At 56.0% G+C, this 20,525-nt stretch overlaps 1 protein-coding gene across 1 annotated transcript in view; it reads right to left on the bottom strand.

The window, feature by feature from the left end:
• Positions 1 to 201: 201 nt before the first annotated feature.
• LOC140918371 (cytoplasmic phosphatidylinositol transfer protein 1) overlaps positions 202 to 20,525 on the bottom strand; it is a 45,133-nt gene continuing 24,809 nt past the window's right edge. The window contains exons 4-10 of the mRNA XM_073362601.2: positions 17,740 to 17,828; positions 15,852 to 15,859; positions 15,081 to 15,152; positions 12,934 to 13,029; positions 12,243 to 12,398; positions 11,267 to 11,330; positions 202 to 5,173 (exon numbers count right to left, since the gene is read on the bottom strand). Coding sequence (XP_073218702.1) covers positions 4,908 to 5,173; positions 11,267 to 11,330; positions 12,243 to 12,398; positions 12,934 to 13,029; positions 15,081 to 15,152; positions 15,852 to 15,859; positions 17,740 to 17,828 — 751 coding nt within the window. The 3' untranslated portion in view covers positions 202 to 4,907. The remainder of the gene's footprint in view (positions 5,174 to 11,266; positions 11,331 to 12,242; positions 12,399 to 12,933; positions 13,030 to 15,080; positions 15,153 to 15,851; positions 15,860 to 17,739; positions 17,829 to 20,525) is intronic.

Here is a 20,525-nt window from a genome sequence, read left to right as displayed (position 1 = left end):
GTTGCCTTCCAGGGCCAGTGATGGCCACGCTCCTGAGCTAATGGTGCATCGTGGAGAAAGGGCAGGGGCTGCACCCAGGAGCAGGCTCATGGCCAGACACCCCTCTCTGCCGCCCCTTTCCCTGCAGGAGACTCACACACCCAGGAGGGGCACAGAGAAGGGACGGGAGAAGCAGCAGAGATTAAAGAACACCTGAGAGAAGCCAGGAGCAACAGCTTTATTTCTGAAAAGGGCTTCATTGTAAGAAAGGAAGCCAGCCCCTGCCCCCTCTTTAGCTGGCCTACACCGAAATAGCCTCTCACATGCGAGGAGCACGGAGCCGCAGGAACAAATTCAAAAGAGAAAAACGTTTCACTTTGCCTGCCTGGAATAGACAGAAGGGGGTGCTGGTGTCACCAGGACAACCCTGCTTCCCTCGGCCCAGGCTGAGCCCCCTGTGTATCCAAGGGGTGTCCCTGGCGCCCTGAAGGGAGTGCGGGGTTGGGGTGTCCCCATCCTTCAGGAGCTGATCTAAGCCTCTCAGCAGGGAAGGTCTATGCTCCCCTTTCCCCTGTCCCCCCAGGATCTGCTGAAAGGGAGCGCCCACAGCTACCAGCTCAGTGCACATCTGGCAACCTGCACCCAGGGCCTCCCTCAGCCTGCAGGTCACACACACACAGTGCCCTGGCTGCCTGTGAGGGGAGCGGGGTGGAAGAGAAATAAAGAAATTATTGAGGGTGTGAGAGGAGGACGGAGCACAGGACAGGGAGGGAAGGGGGTGAGAGCAATTGGGAGCTGAGCGGGGAGGGCTACATCATGACACCTGCATGTGAGATACATTCCCACCGATCCTCCAGATCCCACTGTGATGCAGACCCTCCCGTCTCACATTTGGGTTTTGTCTTCAGCAAATCCCTATTTACAGGCTGGCAGCGGCAGCCCTGGCCCCATTCAAAGCACGGGGGACATGGGCTCTGCACAAACACACCCATGGACTCGAAATGGGAATGGGGTGGAGGAAGAGGGGAGTAGCTCTTGGACACACACGTATGGCCAGGTGCTATTAATAAGAGAATGGTCCTTCAGTTCCAGAACTTGCCTCCAACCGCTATACATGGTGGTCGGCACTCACTCACAGGGCATAAATCAAGAGCCAGTCTCCTGTGTGCTCCCTGCAGAGTCCCTGCCATTGCCAGCTACTGCACACTCACCCAGGTGGCACCTCAGGAAGCCAAGGCCCGGGACACCCATGAGAGACAGAACCCCAGTTCAGGGCCTCTGGGGACCAAAACTGAAGCAACCCAAACACCTCCACGTTGGCTGCAGCGGGAACACATGCTCCTGGCCACGTGAGGCTAGTGGTCTGCACACCCACATGCTCACACACACATTTTCCACGGGCACAAAGCGCGAACCCGTGAGGGCTCACAATTAAAGACACAAAGCAGAGAAGTCCAGACTGGAATGTTGCATCCGGGCAGAACACAGACCAAATCCCAGCCGCGCAAGGCCCTGAGACCCAGGAAGCACCAGACACATTAAAAAGCTTAGTCCATGCTGCCCAAAATTTAAGTGAGGTACATAAAACTCAGTGACACCAGAGGGGGCTTTGTAAAATTCATCCAACCAGGGACAATGATCTACCCCAGAGATAGGCTCAGATCCTCCGGGGCAAGGCTCTGACTTGGAATTCTGGTCTTCAGTGTAAATCCGAGGGTGCAAAATCTTGCCATGTGGCTTTGTGAGATTTCAGCTGTATCCTGGAAGCAGAAAATAGATCCCTCCCAATTCTGGATTTGATCCAGAACCTGAACCACACTCGGAGGATTCAAATCCAACTCCTCACTCTTGGGAAGGGTTTGAATTGGAGTCTCTGGGTCTAGCCCATCTCTAATATCCAACCTTCTATAGCACATATAAAAACACTTCCTTCCATTGCACATTCAGCACTGCCAGGGAGTGAATGGATTTTCTACACAACTGCATCAGCCCTTTGCACTGGCCCTGGGGCAGACAAACCAGCCTAGATCAAATTAAAAATAAACCCAAACCTTCAGCTAAAACTCAACTTGTCCAAAACACTTGGTTAATGTTCCCCATTTTCACGTGGCCTCCAGGGGTGACAAAATGCCACGAGAGCCTGTCTCATCAAATCCCAGTCCATCTTTGCAGATTCAAGGGTTTGGGATAGTTTGTAAAAGGTTGGGAAAAACATCCAAATCTGGGTGCATCTCCAAACCCAGCCTCCTCCCGTCACGCCCCAATGCTTCTCAGCTGGCAGCTACGAATCCCAAGCAGGGGCCAATCTACTCTTCCAGTGGCCTCATGTAACACACGACAAGCTTGACCCTGCTCGCTGCTGAGGCCCCTAAACCTCAAGGGAAGGCACACAGAGCTACGGAAGAGGTTCTCGGCTCCTCACAGGATCAGGGTCTTGTTCCTCAGGTTCACCTTGGCTTAGACCAGGGGTCCCCAACGCGGTGCCCATGAGCGCCATGGCGCCTGCCGGGGCATTTTTCTGCACTCGCAGGACATCCCGCCGCCAAAATGCGTTGCCGTTTCTTGGCAGCATTTCGGCAGCGGCACTTACTGCCGCTTCTCGGTGGCGGGGTGTCTGGCGCCCGCCACAGTCTTCTGCATATTGCTATTCCCACAAGGTTGGGGACCACTGGCTTAGACCATCCCTATTCCTGCAGCAGGCCCATGCACTTTCCTGAAGCAAACGCTATTTCATTTCTGCTGGTCTGGGACACAATCTGTAACATGGATAATTACAACCCAGACAAACAGAGCCCAGCCAGGAGGCCCTAGCAGAGGGGAGTTGGGGAGATTCCTGTTTAGGAATAAGTGCAATTCAACTTGTGCTTAGTATGGGCGGTTCAAAACCAGCGTTATGGCTGTTACGGATGGTGGTTGACACCCCTGGTCCCAGAGTCTGCACATTTCCAGCATCCCCTCTGCAGGGGCTGGGGTCCTGCTGGCAATAAGACCCCGCTGCATCGGGGAGCTGGATTAGCAAGAGGCAGTTTCAAGGCTGCTGAAGTCCGAGGCGCAGTTGGAACAGGTGGTAACAAGGTGCATGCGGGGAGAGGGAGCAGTGCAGGCCAGCCTCACCAAGGGCCCACAAGGGCACTAGGAAGCATGCATGGCGATAGTCCTGCTCCTGAAGGCACCAATGGAGAGAGCGCTGGTTGGCTGAAGGGCGGGGTGGTCAGGCGTGATGGGCTCCATTCTTGCCAGTGTCACCAGAGGGGAGTGGTGAAACAAAAGGGCACCAGGCAGGGCCCTCCCACACCTTCCCCTGGCAGGGCTCATGGACACGGGGCAGCTCAGCTGGGACAGCAGAAGCAGCAATTCAGGCTTCAGGGACCTGTCTACACTAGAGACAATGGCTGAAGCTGCCGCCCCCTCCCCCATTCCTAACACTGAGACATACCCACCGCTTAGCAACACTGGGGTCTGGCAAATCCGTCTTGCTGTCTGCCAGCGCCAATACACACCTCAGCTGCTTTGCGCTACTGGCAGGGCAGGACGGGGCCCTGAGTGTAAATGACAATCAGGCCCGTGTCCCATAACCCCCTACTCAAAGCGAGTGTACAATCTGGTGGGGCCTTTTCTACACGGGGGCTCCTAACACAGCTAGTGCCAGAGAACCAGAGCTACTGACGGGTAGTAAACTGTCCCTAGCATAGATAAGGCCCCGGCCTGGCTTTTCACCAGTGCCCTGAGGAATCTCATCTGGCCACAGGGGATTGTCCCCAAAGCAGTCTGGACAGGGCTGTCGGCAGTGCCTCCCTTCAATCTAATACCTGGCTCTCCTATTAGCATGGGAAGGAAGCAGGCGACCTCACTGTTGCTTTGCAGCTGGGAGGAGACTACAGTGAGGTTAGGTGGATGGTCGGGGCCACTGTTTTATATGGAAGCCAGGCATGCAGCCAGAAATCACAGGAGGAGGAGGCAGGGACATCAGCTAACAGTCCTGGCAGGCTCCCGTGGGGACGAGGGGCAGCCAATGCCTGGCAGTTTTTATGGATATCGTAGATTCCACTTACGAGTAATCCTGATGCTAACAACTTCTGGTTAATAGTAGTGTTTGGCCAGCTGATCCTGCCCCCTTGACTGTAATGTTAATGGCATTCGCACACTGCCAGTGACCTGCTGCTTACTGACAGCTTGGCCACGGCTGCAGGGAGGTTTGCAGGGCTGCACAGGAAGGAAGCGCTGGGGTTGCAAGGTACCTTTCCCTGCACTCTCCAGGCTGTGTCCTGCCCTGGCACCAAGGACCCCGCCAAGCATATCCCAACACTTCTTTCCCTAGCAGCAGCCCCATGCACCTGCCTCCTGCTCACTGGTAACTTGAGATAATGGCAACCAAGAGGTTGCTAATCAGCAGAATCCACTGTCATTTCTAAGGTGCTTCTGACTTCCGTAGGGAGAGGTTGGCATGTCGGCCTCCTTCCCCAGCCTGGCTCCAGTGGAGGGTGCTTGGAGGAGCATCACCCACCAGGACAGATGAGGGGTGGCTGAGCAGCGCCGCCAGCGCAGTCTGGTGCAGCGCATCTCCCCCAGGAAGCGGCACCCATGTGCTGGCTGGACCAGGAGCCCTCCCTGAGTTGATGGCTGGAAAAGCAGAGCCCGTGCTGGAATGCTGAGAAGAGAGAGACGACCACAGGGTAATAGGGAGACGGCAGTCTCAGGCCGTCTGTGGCAGCAGGGAAGTCTGCAACCTCACAACGGGGCTTCCGCCGTCCAGCTCTCGAACCGATCTGGGGTCTCTTTTATTGGGGAGGGAGGGACCAACATTCTGAAGGACAACGGTAGAGTTCAGGTGTCTCAAGGCAGGTTAGGTGGGTTGCGTTGTCCCCAAGTCGTGGGGGAAGGAATTGGGGCTCTGCGTCCATCCGATGGGATTGGCCCAAGGGTAGCTATTACTCAGCATTGGCGCGCTCCCTCAGTGCTGGCAGCGTCAGCATTTCCGGAGCGGATTTCTTCCGGGCCCTGTCCTTGGGGGCGCTGAGGAATTCTGGGGGGTCGCCGCTCAGTGGCGTGGAGGGGGCACTGGCAGGAGCGCTGTGAGTGGCCGAGGGCTGCCCCACCTCACTGATGGAAATGGAGGGCGTTACCCTGCCGATGATCTCGTTGGTGGCTTCCTGAGTTTCCCTCTCATACTGGCGCACTTCGTCCATCGTCATCTCTGACAAGAACAAAGAGAAAGAGAGTTCACAGGCCTGTCCCGGAGAGAGCAGAGCGGGTGGCCCCTGCACCCTTCGCTCTCCGAGTGCCAGGCAAAAACCAGCTTCTGCCTCCACAGCCAGAGTAACTAAGGGTGGCCTCTTCCTCTTAAGCCTCTGTCAAGTTGAGGGCCAGCTGTCCCATAAACCTGGGTTTGCTGAGGATAAGGCTGCCCAAAGTAATTTCTGCCATCTGTGGAACAATCCTGCTCCCTCTATCTCAGAGGTCCCCAAACTGTGGGGCGCGCCCCCTAACATTTGGGGGCACAGCTGGGGCCCAGAACAGCCCCCACAGGGGGCAGGGAGGGAGCGCCAGCCAGTTCTGCTCCTGGCCCTGGCTGCCAGCCCCACGCCCGCCCCCAGTTGTGGCCCCAGCCTCGGCCCCCTTACCTCTGTCCTGGGGGAGCACAGATGGGGGGGGCATGAGGTAAAGTTGGGAACCACTGTTCTATCTATCTATAACCCGACCTAAGCCCATCCCATCCCTCTGCACGTTTACACAGGGCCCATCACTGCTGTGGCTAAAACAGAGACTGGACGAGGCCAGGCAGAGCAAACTATGGCCCAAAAGGGCTGTAAAAGGGAGCCACAGCCAAGATATGGTGCTTGAAGCCCCCTGCTATTCCCCACAGGAGCGTGCCAGAGGGGCGCACTTTTCCAACCTAAGCAACAGTCGTTTCCCTGAGGTCTCTGACTCGTCCCTAGTACGGCCCTCACCTTAAGAGAAGTTGCCCCACCAACACCTCCCCTCCCATGAAGCCGAGGGATGTGGGAGTGAGTCGACTCAGCTGTGACCACCACAGGGCAGCTCCTGTACATGGCTGGATCGACAGAGCCAGCAGGTGAACTGACTTGCTTCTTGCCTCTTGGGCAAGCCAGCTGCGTCAGGTCCAGCAACAGCCTGGGGACTGCCTGCGTACCTCTGCCATGGGCCAGGGCCCAGGTTTCCATTCTGGGCTGTTATCTTGTGGAACAGCAGGGGATGTAGGTGAGGGGCGAGGTGGACTGGGGAAGCTGGCGCAGCCTCTGCTCTGCCCACCCTGCTGTCAGCCTCTGCCTCTTCCGTGAGTACTCACTAAATACTCACCTGATGGACACAAGTTAAGGGCTGGGCTGATCCAGACTCTCAGGAGACGCGCAAGGCACCTGTCTGGTACTGGGAAATCCATCTCGTTCACCAAGAGCTCCCAGTGCTCATTGGTCACATTTCTCTGGCTACATCCACCCAGCCCAGAAAAGCGAAGGGCAAGGGGACCCAAGCAAGCAGCTCTGAAAAAGCAGGTGGTCGTGCTGCATGCTCAGGATCCAGGACACCGGGGGCAGATGCCAATGGAAGAGACGGCATGAGCTGTGAATGGGAAACAGGACTCTGGTGCAGTTGTGAATGTGTCCCTCTGAAACCACTGTGCTGCCCTAGCTTCGGAGGGGGGTGGGGGGGACACCGTGTGTGTGTGTAATCTCAGGGGGACTGGGGTGTAGGTGTCTGCGTGCAATCTGCCTGGAGGTGAATACGTGTGTGTCTCCGATCTCCATGGGGCTGGGATGTGGGAGGGGAACTCTGTGCCTAGTTTGCCAGCAGAGCGGAAGGAAAGCCCTGGCCTGACGAAGACATGGCAGCGTAACCAAACAACACAGGAAAGGAGGACACTCTCACAGCCCCAAGCACCTGCTGCTCCCTCCCCACGGCTGCTAGGTCTGAGCGCTCCCTGCTCGCACATTTCTACGCCAACTTCCTGACGATCAGATCTAAAGAGAGCTGGCACAGGAGAGGGCCTGCCAGGCCACCTGGCTCCAACTCCTCACCCCACTTTAGCAGTGGGGGGCCCACAACAACGCGCACGCTCTCCAGACTGGCTGTGCTGCTGCCCGACAGCTGATTTCAGACTGACAATCGGGGAAGGAGCTGCTTCCATGCCATGCCCTACCACACGGGGTGGGGCTGGGAGGAAACCTGAACAACAAAGGCTGCAAGAACTGGAGAAAGAGAGAAACCAAAAAGGAACATACATACAAAAGAAAGTCCTGAGCGGGGTGGGTGGGAAGCTAGGGGTCCTGGCTTCCGAACTTTTGGTTTGTGGCCACTTGCATCTGAGTCTCGAAGGCGCGAACCTCTTCCAGGGACATGTCTGTAACAGGCAGAGACCCTCTCACTGCTCCGTTAGCAAGAAGAGCGCCTCCGGGGAGCTCCTCACACATCCAGCCCAGGGAGCCGCAATGGGGCCAGCTGGCTCAACAGCCAAGGCACTTCTCAGGAAGGGAACTCCCAGACAGTCACAAATGCATCCAGCTGGCTATCACTTGGGTCTCTATGCTGGATGTATGTACACACGCACACGCACCCCCCCATCACTTTCGACTCCATTCTGGACCCCCCTTACCCATCCCTTGTGCCTGCAGTCTGGAGGTACACCCCACACACAATGCACGTCTCCCTTCTGAGTGTGCACGCGCAAACCCCCACCACTTGAGTATCCTCTGTCTTTGCATGCACCCCCCCCCCGCCCTGTACCCATCACTTGTGTATCTATTCCGGATGTACACATACACATGTACCCATCACTTTTTCTCCACTCTGGATACACGCACACACACAAACACAACTCCATTCTGAGTGTGCACGCACACATCACTTGAGTCTCCAGTCTGTCTTTGCAGGCACCCCCTCCTCCCCCCCATGCACCCATCACTTGTGTCTCCATACTGGCTGCCCCCTCCCCCATCCTATACAGAAACCGCTGCACATTGCCCCTCCAGAAGATGCATGCATGCTTTCCCCAGTGCAATATCCCCTATATGAACACACACACACAGTGCATTCAGGCCAGGGTCTGTCTGAAACAGACATAGTCAGACACCCTCTGCTATGTGCCCTGCACCTGTGCTCTGTGCACACAGCTTATAAAGTTTTGCTTGTAACGGCTGGGACCAAGGTGATGGTGGGAATGATGAGACGGTCTCCATCCCATGCATCTGTCACACTGGAATTCCAAGGGAGGCCATGTCACTGTCCCTCTTACGAGCATCTCCATCAGGCTGGCCAATGTGCTCAGGCCAGGCTCCTCCTTAGCCAATGCCTCCCTCCTTCTCCACGAGGAACTCAGGACACACACACACACAGTCTCACTCTCTCTATGCACGAACACACACACACAGTCTCTCTCTCTCTGCTTGCCGCACGCTCAGGCATTCTCAGCCACGTGCTCATGAAGAGAATAACACAGAGAACCCAGCACAAAGAAAGTCACAGAAACAATCATGCACAGGACAGAGACATTTGGACAGACTGCAACAGGCTACCACCAGGAAAGTGAGGAGAAGAAAGACCCTTCCCTTTCAAGGCACCTGCTTCACAAGAGGACACCCCTGTGCCCCCAAAGACCAGCCAATCCCATCCACATGATGGGAGGCAGCTCCACTCCACATCGCCCGGCAGCCAAGCTAAACTTCCTTTGCCAAACCTCAGGCTGACCCCAAGAGCTGCCGAAGAGCCCCCAGCCTCAGGGAGCCCCAGGAGCCAGATGGATGGCAGCCCTGGTGCCTTGCCTCTGCTGTGATCACCCAGGCTGTGAGCTGGAGAGATGGTGCCCTGTGTGGTCAGCGCAGCTGAGACCCAGCAAGAGCAGCAGACAGGGTCCGAGTTGTTAGTACTGTTACCCAGGAGACAGATCGGTAACCCAGCCCAGGAAGACTGAAGGGGAAGGAAAAGAAAGCACCAGCAAATTGCACAGCCATCATTTCTCAGACTACACCTCTCTGCTGGGCAGAGACCTTGAACCACCAGCTCTGACCAGTTAAAGCATCACCTTCCAAGCCCAGTGCAAACACTAGCAACCTCCGAGGGGCCCAACACATGCCCCTCCCTCCCTGTGCAGTGGTTGAAGCGTTTCTCCAGTCCCAGCCTCTCCCAGTAGGAGGCACTGTAGGGAATGGTGTGGGAGTACTGGTTATGGGGGAGCTCCCATGTCCTCCAATCCCAGCCACTCCCAGCAAGAGCAGCTGTACAGAACGGATAGGAGCTCTGAGAGTGGGGTGATTTCCTTCTGCCGGGACTTACGTAGGAACGCCAGCTGCGGGGCACTCCCAGGTCCTCTCCTAGCAGCAGTCGCCATAGGCAATGGCCTAGCAGCGCTGGCTGGGTGAGCTCACAGCTAGATCAGCCGCACTCTCTCCAAGTGGAAGTTCCTGTAGGGAACGGGGTAGAAGCTCTGGATAGAGATTTCCCACCTACTCCAGTCCTAATGTCTCTTCTACTGGTGTCACAGCCACTGCTCCCTTCCTGCTTTGTGTTTGCCTGGGTCATTGGGATGCAGCTCATTCCGCTCCTGGGCTAGCCTTCCCCATCTCCTTACTGCAGGGGGTCTGCCCTCCCCTTCCCCACAGAGATCCCCTTGCACCAGCCTTGACCCCTGCCCCGACGGTGACACAATTCATCCAGCAACGTCCCCCATCTGCTCACCGAAGAGAGCGCCCTGCAGAGGGGCCTTTCTGGGGCCCTGATGCTGGCCAACTTGGAGGAGGCCAGGGAGTGACTGTCCGCAGGGCAGATACCCCAAAGACGCAGTGACAGGAATAGCTTCTTCTGCCAATTCCAAGAAGAGAGGGGTGCCGGCAGGCCCAGAGGGGAGGGAAGATCTAACTGGCTCTGGCTGCATGTGCTGGCTGTGGGACCCTCACTGGCAGGATTCCCTGGGAGTTTCCAAGAGAACTGGGGAGACGGGCTGGCTCAGCTAACTCAGAACCACTGGGTTGCTCCCCTTCTCAATACCTCTTCCTCTGCTGAGCACCAGGGGGCAGTACAGCCCAGCACACAGCAGCCCAGCGCTAGCACTGAGTTATGCTCCCTCCGTGCCCTGTCTGTCTGTCCAGACACAGCCTTCCCCTCGGCGTCAAAGCCCACAAGCTTTCAGCACTGGGGGTGGAACACAGCTGTGTCTCTGCCAGCCCCGCCGAAGAGCAGCCCTCAGGTGTCAACCCACAGCTCCATCCCTGAGGTAGCCAGAGCCCGAAACGCAGAGTGGCTTGCAGGCTGGCGGAGGAAGCAGACCGGGGGGCTCCAGAGTCTTCTGGCTGGGAGCAGAGGTTATTCCTGATCCTACCTGGGCACGTCTCCTGCTGTCCCACCCCAGTACTCCGAACATAACGCCAACCCCAGGTTAGCCCCCCAGCACCGCGTGGCTGTCGCCAGCTGGACATGCAGTGAAGGACTCTGGGGGCGGGGGATGTAAGAGGGGGGAGAGCAGTGCAGCTGTGCCAGCCAGAAGGGAAAGGGCTCGTGTGGGACTGGAGGGGAGGTGCAGGTGTGGGGGGCTCAGAAGTTGAGTCAGCGAAATGAAAAGCCCCAGCAGCAATGAGACTCAGAGGAAAAGCCAGGAAACGGTGGCATCAGCTGGAGTGTGGGGGGGAGGAGAAATTAGTGGGGTTAGCAAAGGGGACAGGACTCTGCCCCTTTGAGATGATCTCTAAAGCATTTTCGTGTTCAACAGTCACTGACACCCTGAAAGGGACAGCACCCCCTCGAGGGGGTTGGAGGAGCCCCCTGTCTCTGCTGCCTTATGCACCACAAATACGGCTTCCCAGCCCAAAGCAGTGACACTTCACAATCTACAGGGCCAAGTTCAGCCCTGGAGGAAGCGCCAACCTTCCCTGGGGCATGAGACGGGTCACATGCCTTTATCAGTGGGAGGGACTGACCCCCAGTCCAGCACTGGCAGTGACCCTGCCATGGGCAGCTCTGCTCCCAGCACCAGGAGAGTGCTCACACCGGTGCTTTGCCTGCATTAGATGGAGCCAGGAGCAGAGAGAGAGCGGGCACCTGGAAGGGCAGGTCTGGGGAGAGTGGGTTTGCCTTGGGAAGGGACGAACATTCTGATGGCTGGGCCCCATGTTCCAATGTGAACGGCACCTTTCACTGTGGCAGGGAGGGGCTGCTGGGAAACCCTGGCATTGTAGCCCAGCCCAGACACAGGGCAAGGACCAGGGCTGGGGGGGCGGAAGGGACCAGGGCAGGAAGCTCCTGCATTCCGCTGCACCGTGGGTTTCATCTACTGCTCACTCACCGCACCACTCGTCTATCCAGGCGAAGGCTTGCCGGTGTCCTATCAACAGGATGTCCCGGATCACCTGCAACCACAGCACAGTTATACCCCAGCAGGCACTGCCAGGGCTCCCCCACCTCAGATCCCTCTGCTCTGAGCCCTGAGTCCCCCCCGCTCTGCCAGAGGTGGGCAGAGATCTGGAACTGACGGCTTTGAATTAGCCCCGAAAGCTCCTCATGGCAGAGAGCAGGTGGCCCCTCCAGAGAGAAGAAGTATGGTCTGTCATGCTGAGCTCCTGCATGCAGCAGCAAGAGCCTGTGCCCTCTCTCAGTGCGCAGGGCTGGGGCAAGAGCCAGCATCCAGATACAATATGATACATGGTAAGAAATCTGTGGCCATGCAGGACTTCACAGCTGTCACTGTGCTGCGCAGCCCATGTCCACCTGGACCATAACTGCAACAGTGGCGACAAGACTCCCGCTCTCCTGCACCAAAAGCACAGGTCACTTGAGCTCAAGGATAATCTCCATTAAGGGTTAGCAGTATAGGGGCTATGACACACAATTGAGAGGTTTAGGTTCCATCTAGTAGCGGGCAGTGGTACCTCTGTATGTATGCTTGTGTACACACACACACACACACATAGAGGTACGCACACTCATTCTTTAACCAGCTCATTAAAACATAGCCACAGCCAGCACGGTCTACTAATAATCCCAGATCAGGTGCTAATGACTGCAGGGTTCTCAAGTCTTCACGTGGGTTGGGCATGTGCTCATCTAGGTCTGGAGCTGCGGCGCTCTGGGGGTCTCTTCTGCCACCAGGCAATGAGCTGTGTGGGCCTGACCTCCCCTTGTCAGACAGGGACCCTGGCTGGAACATGGGAACGTTGGGATCTTGCTGCCTCTCTCCCCACAGCGCCTGGGGACCCAGAGGTCTTGTCTCATGGGAGAGGCAGAAGCACCCCGCCCACAATGCCAGACCACCATGCACGCACCTTGTGGACAAACTGCTCCACTCGTGTCTGCAGCCCCCACACCTCAAACTTGACCGTGACCAGTTTGTAGGAGCACATGATGGGCTTGGTGTGCTCCTGCCAACCTTCTCTCAGGGGCCCCCGGCCCGTCTTCACTGAGCTGAAGTACCTTGGGTCCTGCCGTGGAGAGGGACAGAGGGGGACAGCTCAGCATGCCAAGTCTGGATGCCAATCACAACTAGAAAGGAACTAGCCCAACCCCATGGCCTGTGGGTGTTTCAATGCTCTATTTCATTCCAGCCCCAGAGTTGGTCTCCTCCCCACTTAGAATAGCTCATGGTTAATAGTGGTGGTCAAGAACATCTGGCCCAGGCCTCACTGATACCAGACCGACCAGCTGAGGATGGGTGGATTTGAATGTATGAATGGGCAGGAATGTGGATAGGCAGGGGCAGGCAGACCGGGTAGGAGGGCCAAGGAGGCCACAGCAGGCCAGGTGGGAGAGCCGAGGAGCAGGTTTGTAGAGGATCAGGTCCGTAGCTGTCTGGTTGGGCAGGCGGGTGTGGGTACAGGGGTAGGCTGGCGGGTTGGTGTGAGGCCCTGTAAGTGTGTGTTCGGAGCAGTGACAAGGGTGGGTGGAAGCGTAAGGATGTGCTGGCAACACCTATGTGCATCCTGCCCACTCCCTGTTCTCCTCATGGGCTGGCATTACCTCTGGGCTCTGGTAATAGCGCTCAGGAATCTCATCAAAGGCGATATCCAGGAAGGTGACCTCATGATTGCCCAGGATTTTGTCACTGAGGAAGATCTGGGGGTGGAAAGGACAGGGTAAGAAACACATCCTCTTCAGCTGGCCCTGAGCACCCATCCACACCCACCCAGTGCCAACACAAGTTAGCAGGGAAATGGGCCCTAGAACTAGCTCTGTGATGGGCAAGAGCCATTGCCAGCTGGGAGGGCTCCTGAAAGCTCCTTGAAGATGACTGGAGGATAATTAACATGACTCCAATTTTTAGAAAAGGCTCCAGGGAATTACAGGCCAATAAGCCTAACTTCAGTACCAGGAAAGTGCCTGAAACTATGGTAAAGAACAGAATGATCAGACACATAAATGAACACAATTTGTTGGGGAAAAGTCAACATGGCTTGTGTAAAAGGAAATCATGCCTCACCAGTCTATTAGAATTTTTGTGGAAGTCAACAAACATGTGGACAAGGACCCTCAGCAAAGGCTCTTAAGCAAAGTAAACAGCCATGGGATAAGAGGGAAGGTCCTCTCATGGATCAGTAACTGGTTAACAGATAGGACACAAAGTATAGGAATATATGGTCAGTTTTCAGAACGGAGAGAGAAACAGCGGTTCTTCCCAGGGAGCTGTACTGGGATCAGTGCTGTTCAACATATTCATAAATGGTTTGGAAAAAGGGGTAACCAGTGTGGTGGCAAAATTTGCAGATGATACAAAATTACTCAAGATAGTTAAGTCCAAAGCAGACTGCGACGAGTTACAAAGGGATCTCACAAAACTGAGTGACTGGGCAACTAAATGGCAGATGAAATTCAATGTTGATAAATGCAAAGTAATGCGCATTGGCTAACATAATCCCAACTATACATACAAAATGATGAGGTCTAAATTAACTATTATCACTCAAGACAGAGATCTTGGCGTCATTGTGGATAGTTCTCTGAAAACATCCACTCAATGTGCAGCAGCAGTCAAAAAAGCGAACAGAATGTTAGGAACCATTAGGAAAGGGATACGTAATAAGAGAGAAAATATCATAATGCCACTGTAGAAATCTATGGTACGTCCACATCTTGAATACTGTGGGCAGTTCTGGTTACCCCCATCTCAAAAAAAAAAAATCGTAGAATTGGAAAAGGTACAGACAGAGAAGGAAAACAAAAAGGATCAAGGGCATGGAACAGCTTTTGTATGAGGCAAGATTAAAAAGACTGTGAAAAGAGATGACTAAGGGGGGATGTGCTAGAGGTCTATAAAATCATGACTGGGGTGGAGAAAGTGAACAAGGAAGTGTTATTTACGCCTTCTCATAACACAAGAACCAGGGGTCACCCAATGAAATTAATGGGCAGCAGTTTAAAACAAACAAAAAGGAAGCACTTCTTCGCACAACGCACAGTCAGCCTGTGGAACTTGTTGCCGGGGGATATTCTGAAGGTCAAAACTATAACGGGGTTTGACGAAGAACTAGATACGTTCCTGGAGGACAGGTCCATCAATGGCTACTAGCCAAGACAGTCAGGGATGCAACCTCATGCTCTGAGTGTCCCCAGCCTCTGATTGCGAGAAGCTGGGACTGGATGACAGGGGATGGATCACTTGATGATTACCTGTTCTCTGAAGCACCTGCATTGGCCCCTGTCGGAGGACAGGAGCCTGGGAGGCTACATGGACCATTAGTCTGACCCAGCATGGCCATTTTTAATGTTCAGGCTCACTCAGAAGAGATGCTGCCAACAGAGTGATGCCTGGGGTCTGAGCGATGTCCTCAGTCATGTGTGGCATGCCCACACTGGCCCCAGGGAGCCTGCTGCCTAGGCAATTGGACTGGAGGCTCTGGCCTCCTCTGGGAGAAGCCACATGCCCCCCGGGCATACACAGAAGCCCAAACACACCTAGTGGAAGGTCACTGGAGTGGTGCGGGGCTGCATACCACTGCCCCATGCAATAGGGGAAAGAAGCCTGAGGGCCTCACCCCAAAGCGTCCCCTTCAGCACCCCAGCCAGAGGCACTGGGCGGGTCTGGGCTAGGGATGGCTGGTTCCAATGGAGTTCAGCAAATATGGTAGAGGAGTGGCAGAGTGTGTGGAGTGCATGTTGGAGCCACTTACATTCGTGTTGTCTCCGCAGTTGTCCTCGTACTTGGTCTCAATGTAAATGGAGAACTTTGGCAGGAAGGAGCACTGCAGAGAGAGGGACAGGCCGTTACAAGCCAGCCTGGAGAACGGCACCCGACGCTAGCTAGGCCAGCCCAGGGTAGAGTTCTCCTCTCCGTTGATGGCCCCCAGTGAACCCCATGTCAGACCCACTTATCATCAGAGGCTCTCATCAGATTGCTTGTCGGGGCAATTCAGTGCTGGTGCCAGCTTGCTAGCCCAGGCCACTAAAGCCCCCTATCTACCCAGGCACAGCATGGGCAGTGCCGCCTCCCTACCAGCTCATTGGCCTGCTTGTGTCTGCCCTGGAGGGAACCGATGTAGGGAGGAGAGGGTTAGCGCAGCCTCATCGCAGTCTCCCTGCGCCCTGGGAGTGAATGATGCTGGAGGCAGAACCACCCTGAGTTGCCCTCAGGTCAGGGACTGGCCAGATGGTGGGGCGGGGCCAGCCGTGGGGCCATCTACCCCAGGCGCACTGTAAGCATGATAGATGGAGAAAGGGAGCGGAGGGGACTGAGTCTAGCTGTACAAGAGGGGCTGGTGTTTTAGCCTCTGAACTACCAGCCAGGAAAATAATGGGGCTGCTCTGAATTCACTCTCCTGCACACACATCCCCCGTCCCCCAGCCATGCCTAGCAGTGCAGCAGGGCCATGCCAACCAGCAGCTCCAGTGGCGAGCCCCGTAGGGGTGCTGGGATCAGTATAATGTCAAGTCACTGTTCTTACCGTGTACTCTGTGCCGACAGCACGGCGATCACAGGGTCCGGCAGTGCAGGAGAGCAGGGCGCCAGGGAGAAAGACGAGAGAGATGAGACCGATGAACGGCTGCCGGGTCTTCATGCAACCAAGTGTCACTTTGTGACTCAGTCCAGCTAAACAATGAGACAGCTCCCCAAGCGGGGGAGTAAGGCACCCCTGCTGCCACTCCCCATGCCAGCAGAGTTACTGCAGGGAGGATCTGCAGGGGATCTGCCCAAGCAGACAGACCGACTGTACCAGAGCTGGGATTCGAACATGGGGCTCCTGGCTCCCAGCACCACGCTCAGACCACTAGGAAACTCTGCCTTGCTTAGTGACACAAGGTGTGATGAGCTGATCCTCCCTAGAGGGGAGTTTGGCTCCATCAGAATTGCACAATGCAGGGGAAGGGAAGGGGGGAGCAGCTTTTCTCTTCAGGCCTAGAAACAAACCCCACTCCCCAAGGGGAGACCCCCAGTCCTACTGGAAAGATCCCTGCTCCCCAGGGGGAAGGACCCCCTAATTCCACCAGAGAGACCCTCCTACTCCTGGAGCAAAGAACCCTTAATCCAGCTAGAGAGCCCCCTGCTCCCTGGGCAAAGGACTTCCACCCCACCAGAGAGACCCCCTGCTTCCGGGGCGGAGTCCCCACTGCCAATGCAGAGAGTTGTCAAACCCTCTAAAACCCTCATGAAATTGACTCCTGAGCTTCAAAAATCAAGGATAATATGCTGGCGATGATGAATGGGGCTGGGTTTCAGCATGTCCCTTTTTGCCTCACCCTTGCGTGGGAACCACTCCCACCCATTTGTGAGATCACCGCTGGGTGAAAATACCGCCTCAGATGCACACTCAGCGTGCTGCTGGGAGGGGAAGCAGCTTGCTCTGTGTGGAGCGGGAAATTCAGGCCCAATGTCTGTGGGCAGAGGACACAGACGCTGCTGGCACTCAGCACTGCTAAGGGCCTGACTGGTTGGATTCCCCTCCATGCTGTTCTAGAGCAGATTATTGTCCAGCATTTCCAGTAAACAACAAGCCTGGATTTTGCTGAGGGAGGTATCTGAGGTGCAGCTGGCTGGGCTATGCGGGAGGCTCTGGATGAGGACCTGGCACTGTCATACTGTGCAGAATCCTACAGGTTGGGCATGGGTCACTGGGAATCCCTGGGCACACAGCTGGATGCTGGAACGGCCCCATCCAAAGGCGGCGAGGGCTGCTGTGCAGGATCCGGCCTGGCATGACAACCCTCGTCCCTTTCAGCAGGAGAAGAGCGCCCCCTATGGAGGGGGCTCAGGCAGCTGCTGGCAAGCCAGGGCAGCGAGGACCCTGCGGGAGGTTCCACATTCATCTGCTCTGGCTGAGGACTCGCTCCCTGCACTCCTAGCTCTGCAGTGGCCCAGCAGGACTCTTTGTGCTCGGCTTTCTCTGCTGGCAGCATGTGGGGGGGGAGCCGCCAGCGGCCCAGCCATGGGATGGCTCAAGCAAGGCTTAGTCCTGCAGTGGAGATGGGACCAGGGACAGCTAACACATGGTCTAGGCCTGTCCACACTGCAACACAAACACACTGTGTGTGTGTTTGGGGGGGAGGACAGACGACTGGGTCCCCCAACCTGGGATGAAGGACCTTGAATCCCTGCCTCAGGAGGCCAGAGGGCACAGGGAGAATTGCTTTGTATTTATTGATGTGCCCAACAATGGGAGGATCTGGGCCTGGGCCTGCTGTCCCCTATGCCGGTGTGAGTCGGGAGTCACTCCCCTGTCAGACCGGTGCCGGTGGGAGAAGCAGCTGGAGGACGGGGAGGAGGAGAACAATGGGGTCTCTCAGCATGCCCAGAGAGCAGTGGCTGAGTCGGGGGCAGGGTTGGGGGCCTCTTACCTGTAATGGTGTAGGGATAATAGTTCCAGGCCTTCTCTGTGATGTAGAATATCCGGGGTGTCACTGCGCGGGCCCAGCTGGGCAGCTTGCTGCAGGGGAAGAGAAGAGCAGAGCAGAGCGGGGGGCTCTCGTTAGCACACAGAGCTCGGCTGGTTTTCAGCCCTCTAGACCGACAGCCCTGGGCCTGAACTCCTCTGCTCACCCCCACAGCAGGTTCAGCACAATCCCTGCCAAATGCACCTCAGTGCTGACCTGCAGGGGCCACCCCTGGGGGAGAGAGGGGCTGCACCCACCTTGTGGGACCCAGCTAGCCCTCACTGCCCTGAGCCCAGGCTTGAGCTCCTCACACCTTTCCAGTCCTGCAGCCCCCGAACCAGCCTGCGGCTTCCCAGCTCCATACGCACCAAGCTAGGAGACACTGTGCTTCCCAGCTGTCCCCCCCCCCCCCCACAGTATTACACTCCCCAGTGGGTCCACTGCCATGCTCCCCAGCCAGCCTGCACCCCTCCAACGCCATCCAGCCCCCCACAGCCCCACGCCCTCCCAGCTCACCCACCTGGGCCCAGCCTCTCATGCATTCCTCCCCCTCCAGGGAACACAGTTTTGGCTCCTGCTCCCACCAAAGCAAAGGCAGCTGGGCCCTTGATTTCAAGGGGAGCCAGCTCAGGCCCCTGCTCCCAACGACTGCTTTTGCCAAGTGTTTCCCCCCAGGCACTGGAAGCACAGGCCCCGCAGTGTCGGGGCAAGGGACCCCGTGTATGTGTGCCCTGGAGGGGAGATGACTGTCGCTGGGCTGGGCAAGGAGCCTCCGCTCACAGGCAGAGCTGCAGCAGCCGGGGCTGGAAATGAAGAGTCAGCTCACGCCAGCTCGCCGTGACACCTCATCTCTCCCTCCTCATTGGAGGAGAGCTGGAGGGGGGGGAGGGAGAGATGAGGTGTGGTTTGATTAATTTTCAGCCTCTATAAATAGCATCCCCAAGAGGGGAATCGTGAGCACCTCGGCTAAAAATACCCTGTCTAGCACTGGCAGCTCCCTCTGTGAGTAAGCAGCTGATCGATGCGCTGCGAGGAGACGGAGCAGCCCAGCCAGGGCTGTCTCACATAGCCAAGCTGTCCATCGCCTCCCTCCGTCTATGGAGGGGGCCAGGGCACAAGGCCAGTTCACAGGCATCTGCGCTCTTCTCCAATCTATTCGCAATTGCTGACGGATCAGCAAGGGGAAAGCCAGAGGGTTTTGCCGCAGCAAATGGAAGAGAAAACCAAGGATGGGAAAGAGACAAAAGCCAGGGGAAGGGGCAGTGAGAGTGAGCGTCAGTGAAACACAGAGACAAAGGCCCACTCAGCTAACCCAGGCCAACCACCCCGGTATCAGACAACTAAGCACTATAGTGTAGGCAGAACCCATCTGAGTCCTTGTAACGGGGCTAAAGCCACGGACAGCCCTGGGTCTCAGCTTGTTTAAAGAGTCCTGTCTACACTACAGTTTGCAGTGGTCATGTAATTGGGTTCTCCAACTCAGCTGTAGGGATGCCCTGAGAAAGACAGAGAATCCTGAACCAACCCTAGGACTCTGTGCCCATAAAATACTTTGGTGACTCTGCTGGAGTCCCTGCAGTCCCTCTATGGGTCTGGCACGGCCCCTGGAGTCAATGCGAGCTCTGTACGTGACAAGATCAGGCTGTGGGGCTGTAACGAGCCGGACACACAGATCTTTAGTGTTGCACTGCCACTGGGTGGGAGGACAGGCTCTGCCTTCCTCGGCTGCCTCAGTAGTGCCCATTTCTCTCCTGCTTCATCCAACGCCAAAAGGCTTGGGCCAACGTTTTCAGAGCTGGGCACCTCAAACTCAGCTTCTCAATCCATGTTCAGGCACCTAAACAAGTGCCGCCTGCACAGAGGTGCCCAGCCACTGCACCCTCCATTTCCCTGCAAGAGCTCAGCACCTCTGTAAATCAGATCACTGATCTTGGCACCTACAGTCCCCGTTCTGCAAATGCCGGTGAGGAGTCCCACTGCTTTCCAAGGGACTGGAGGTAAGCCTAAGGGTGTGGACGGGTGGGTCCCTTTTGCGGAATCGAGGCCTGTATATGGGAACGTTAGTCACCCAACTTTGGAAATTGGGCATAACTGACTAGCCCAAACAGTGACACCGTTGCAAGAAAACTCAGCTCTCCTGTACTCCCAGTTCCAAGTGTTGTGAGTTGGCTTAACCCTTTACATTGTCAGGTGTGAGCATGAGCCTCCACCACCCCTCATTGAAGACAGCTGTAAGAGACAGCTGAGCAGACTCACCTAAGACAAAGGGGGTACGAGAGCCCACCCTAACAATTTGAACTACGAAGGCACAGGGGTCCACAGGGTGTTGCCTTGGGAGCGGGGTGTGTGTGTGAGAGAAAGAGACTAATAAGAAGGGGCAAAAGACACACACAGCCTGGAGGCATGGGGCTGTAAGCAAAGATATGATCTTCTGTTCTTTTGGCTCCTCCTGCATTCAGGGAAACAGGACTTCTTATGTTTCTTGGAAACAAACAAAATTGCTTAACACTACCAGACTCCATCATCAATTTTTCCCCCCAACTGGAAAAGACTACAAGACCCGAATTCTGGCTAGCCCTCGGGTCAAAAAAGGGAACACAAGCTTGAAGCAGATTATCTCTTCCCCCCTTAGCTGAATGAGAACCTCAAAGTGACCAAAACTGACTAACCCAGTTTTCCAGCTCCTGAGGAGTGCTATGCAAAAAGGGAACAGCCAGTGACAGTGATGACAGGCACATGAGGTTTCTAAA

This window comes from Lepidochelys kempii, chromosome 10 (genome assembly GCF_965140285.1).
Source record: "Lepidochelys kempii isolate rLepKem1 chromosome 10, rLepKem1.hap1, whole genome shotgun sequence".
Classification (NCBI taxonomy): Eukaryota; Metazoa; Chordata; order Testudines; family Cheloniidae; genus Lepidochelys; species Lepidochelys kempii.
The sequence above is the reverse complement of the archived record's forward strand: the minus strand, read 5'-3'. Positions and strand labels throughout refer to the sequence as shown.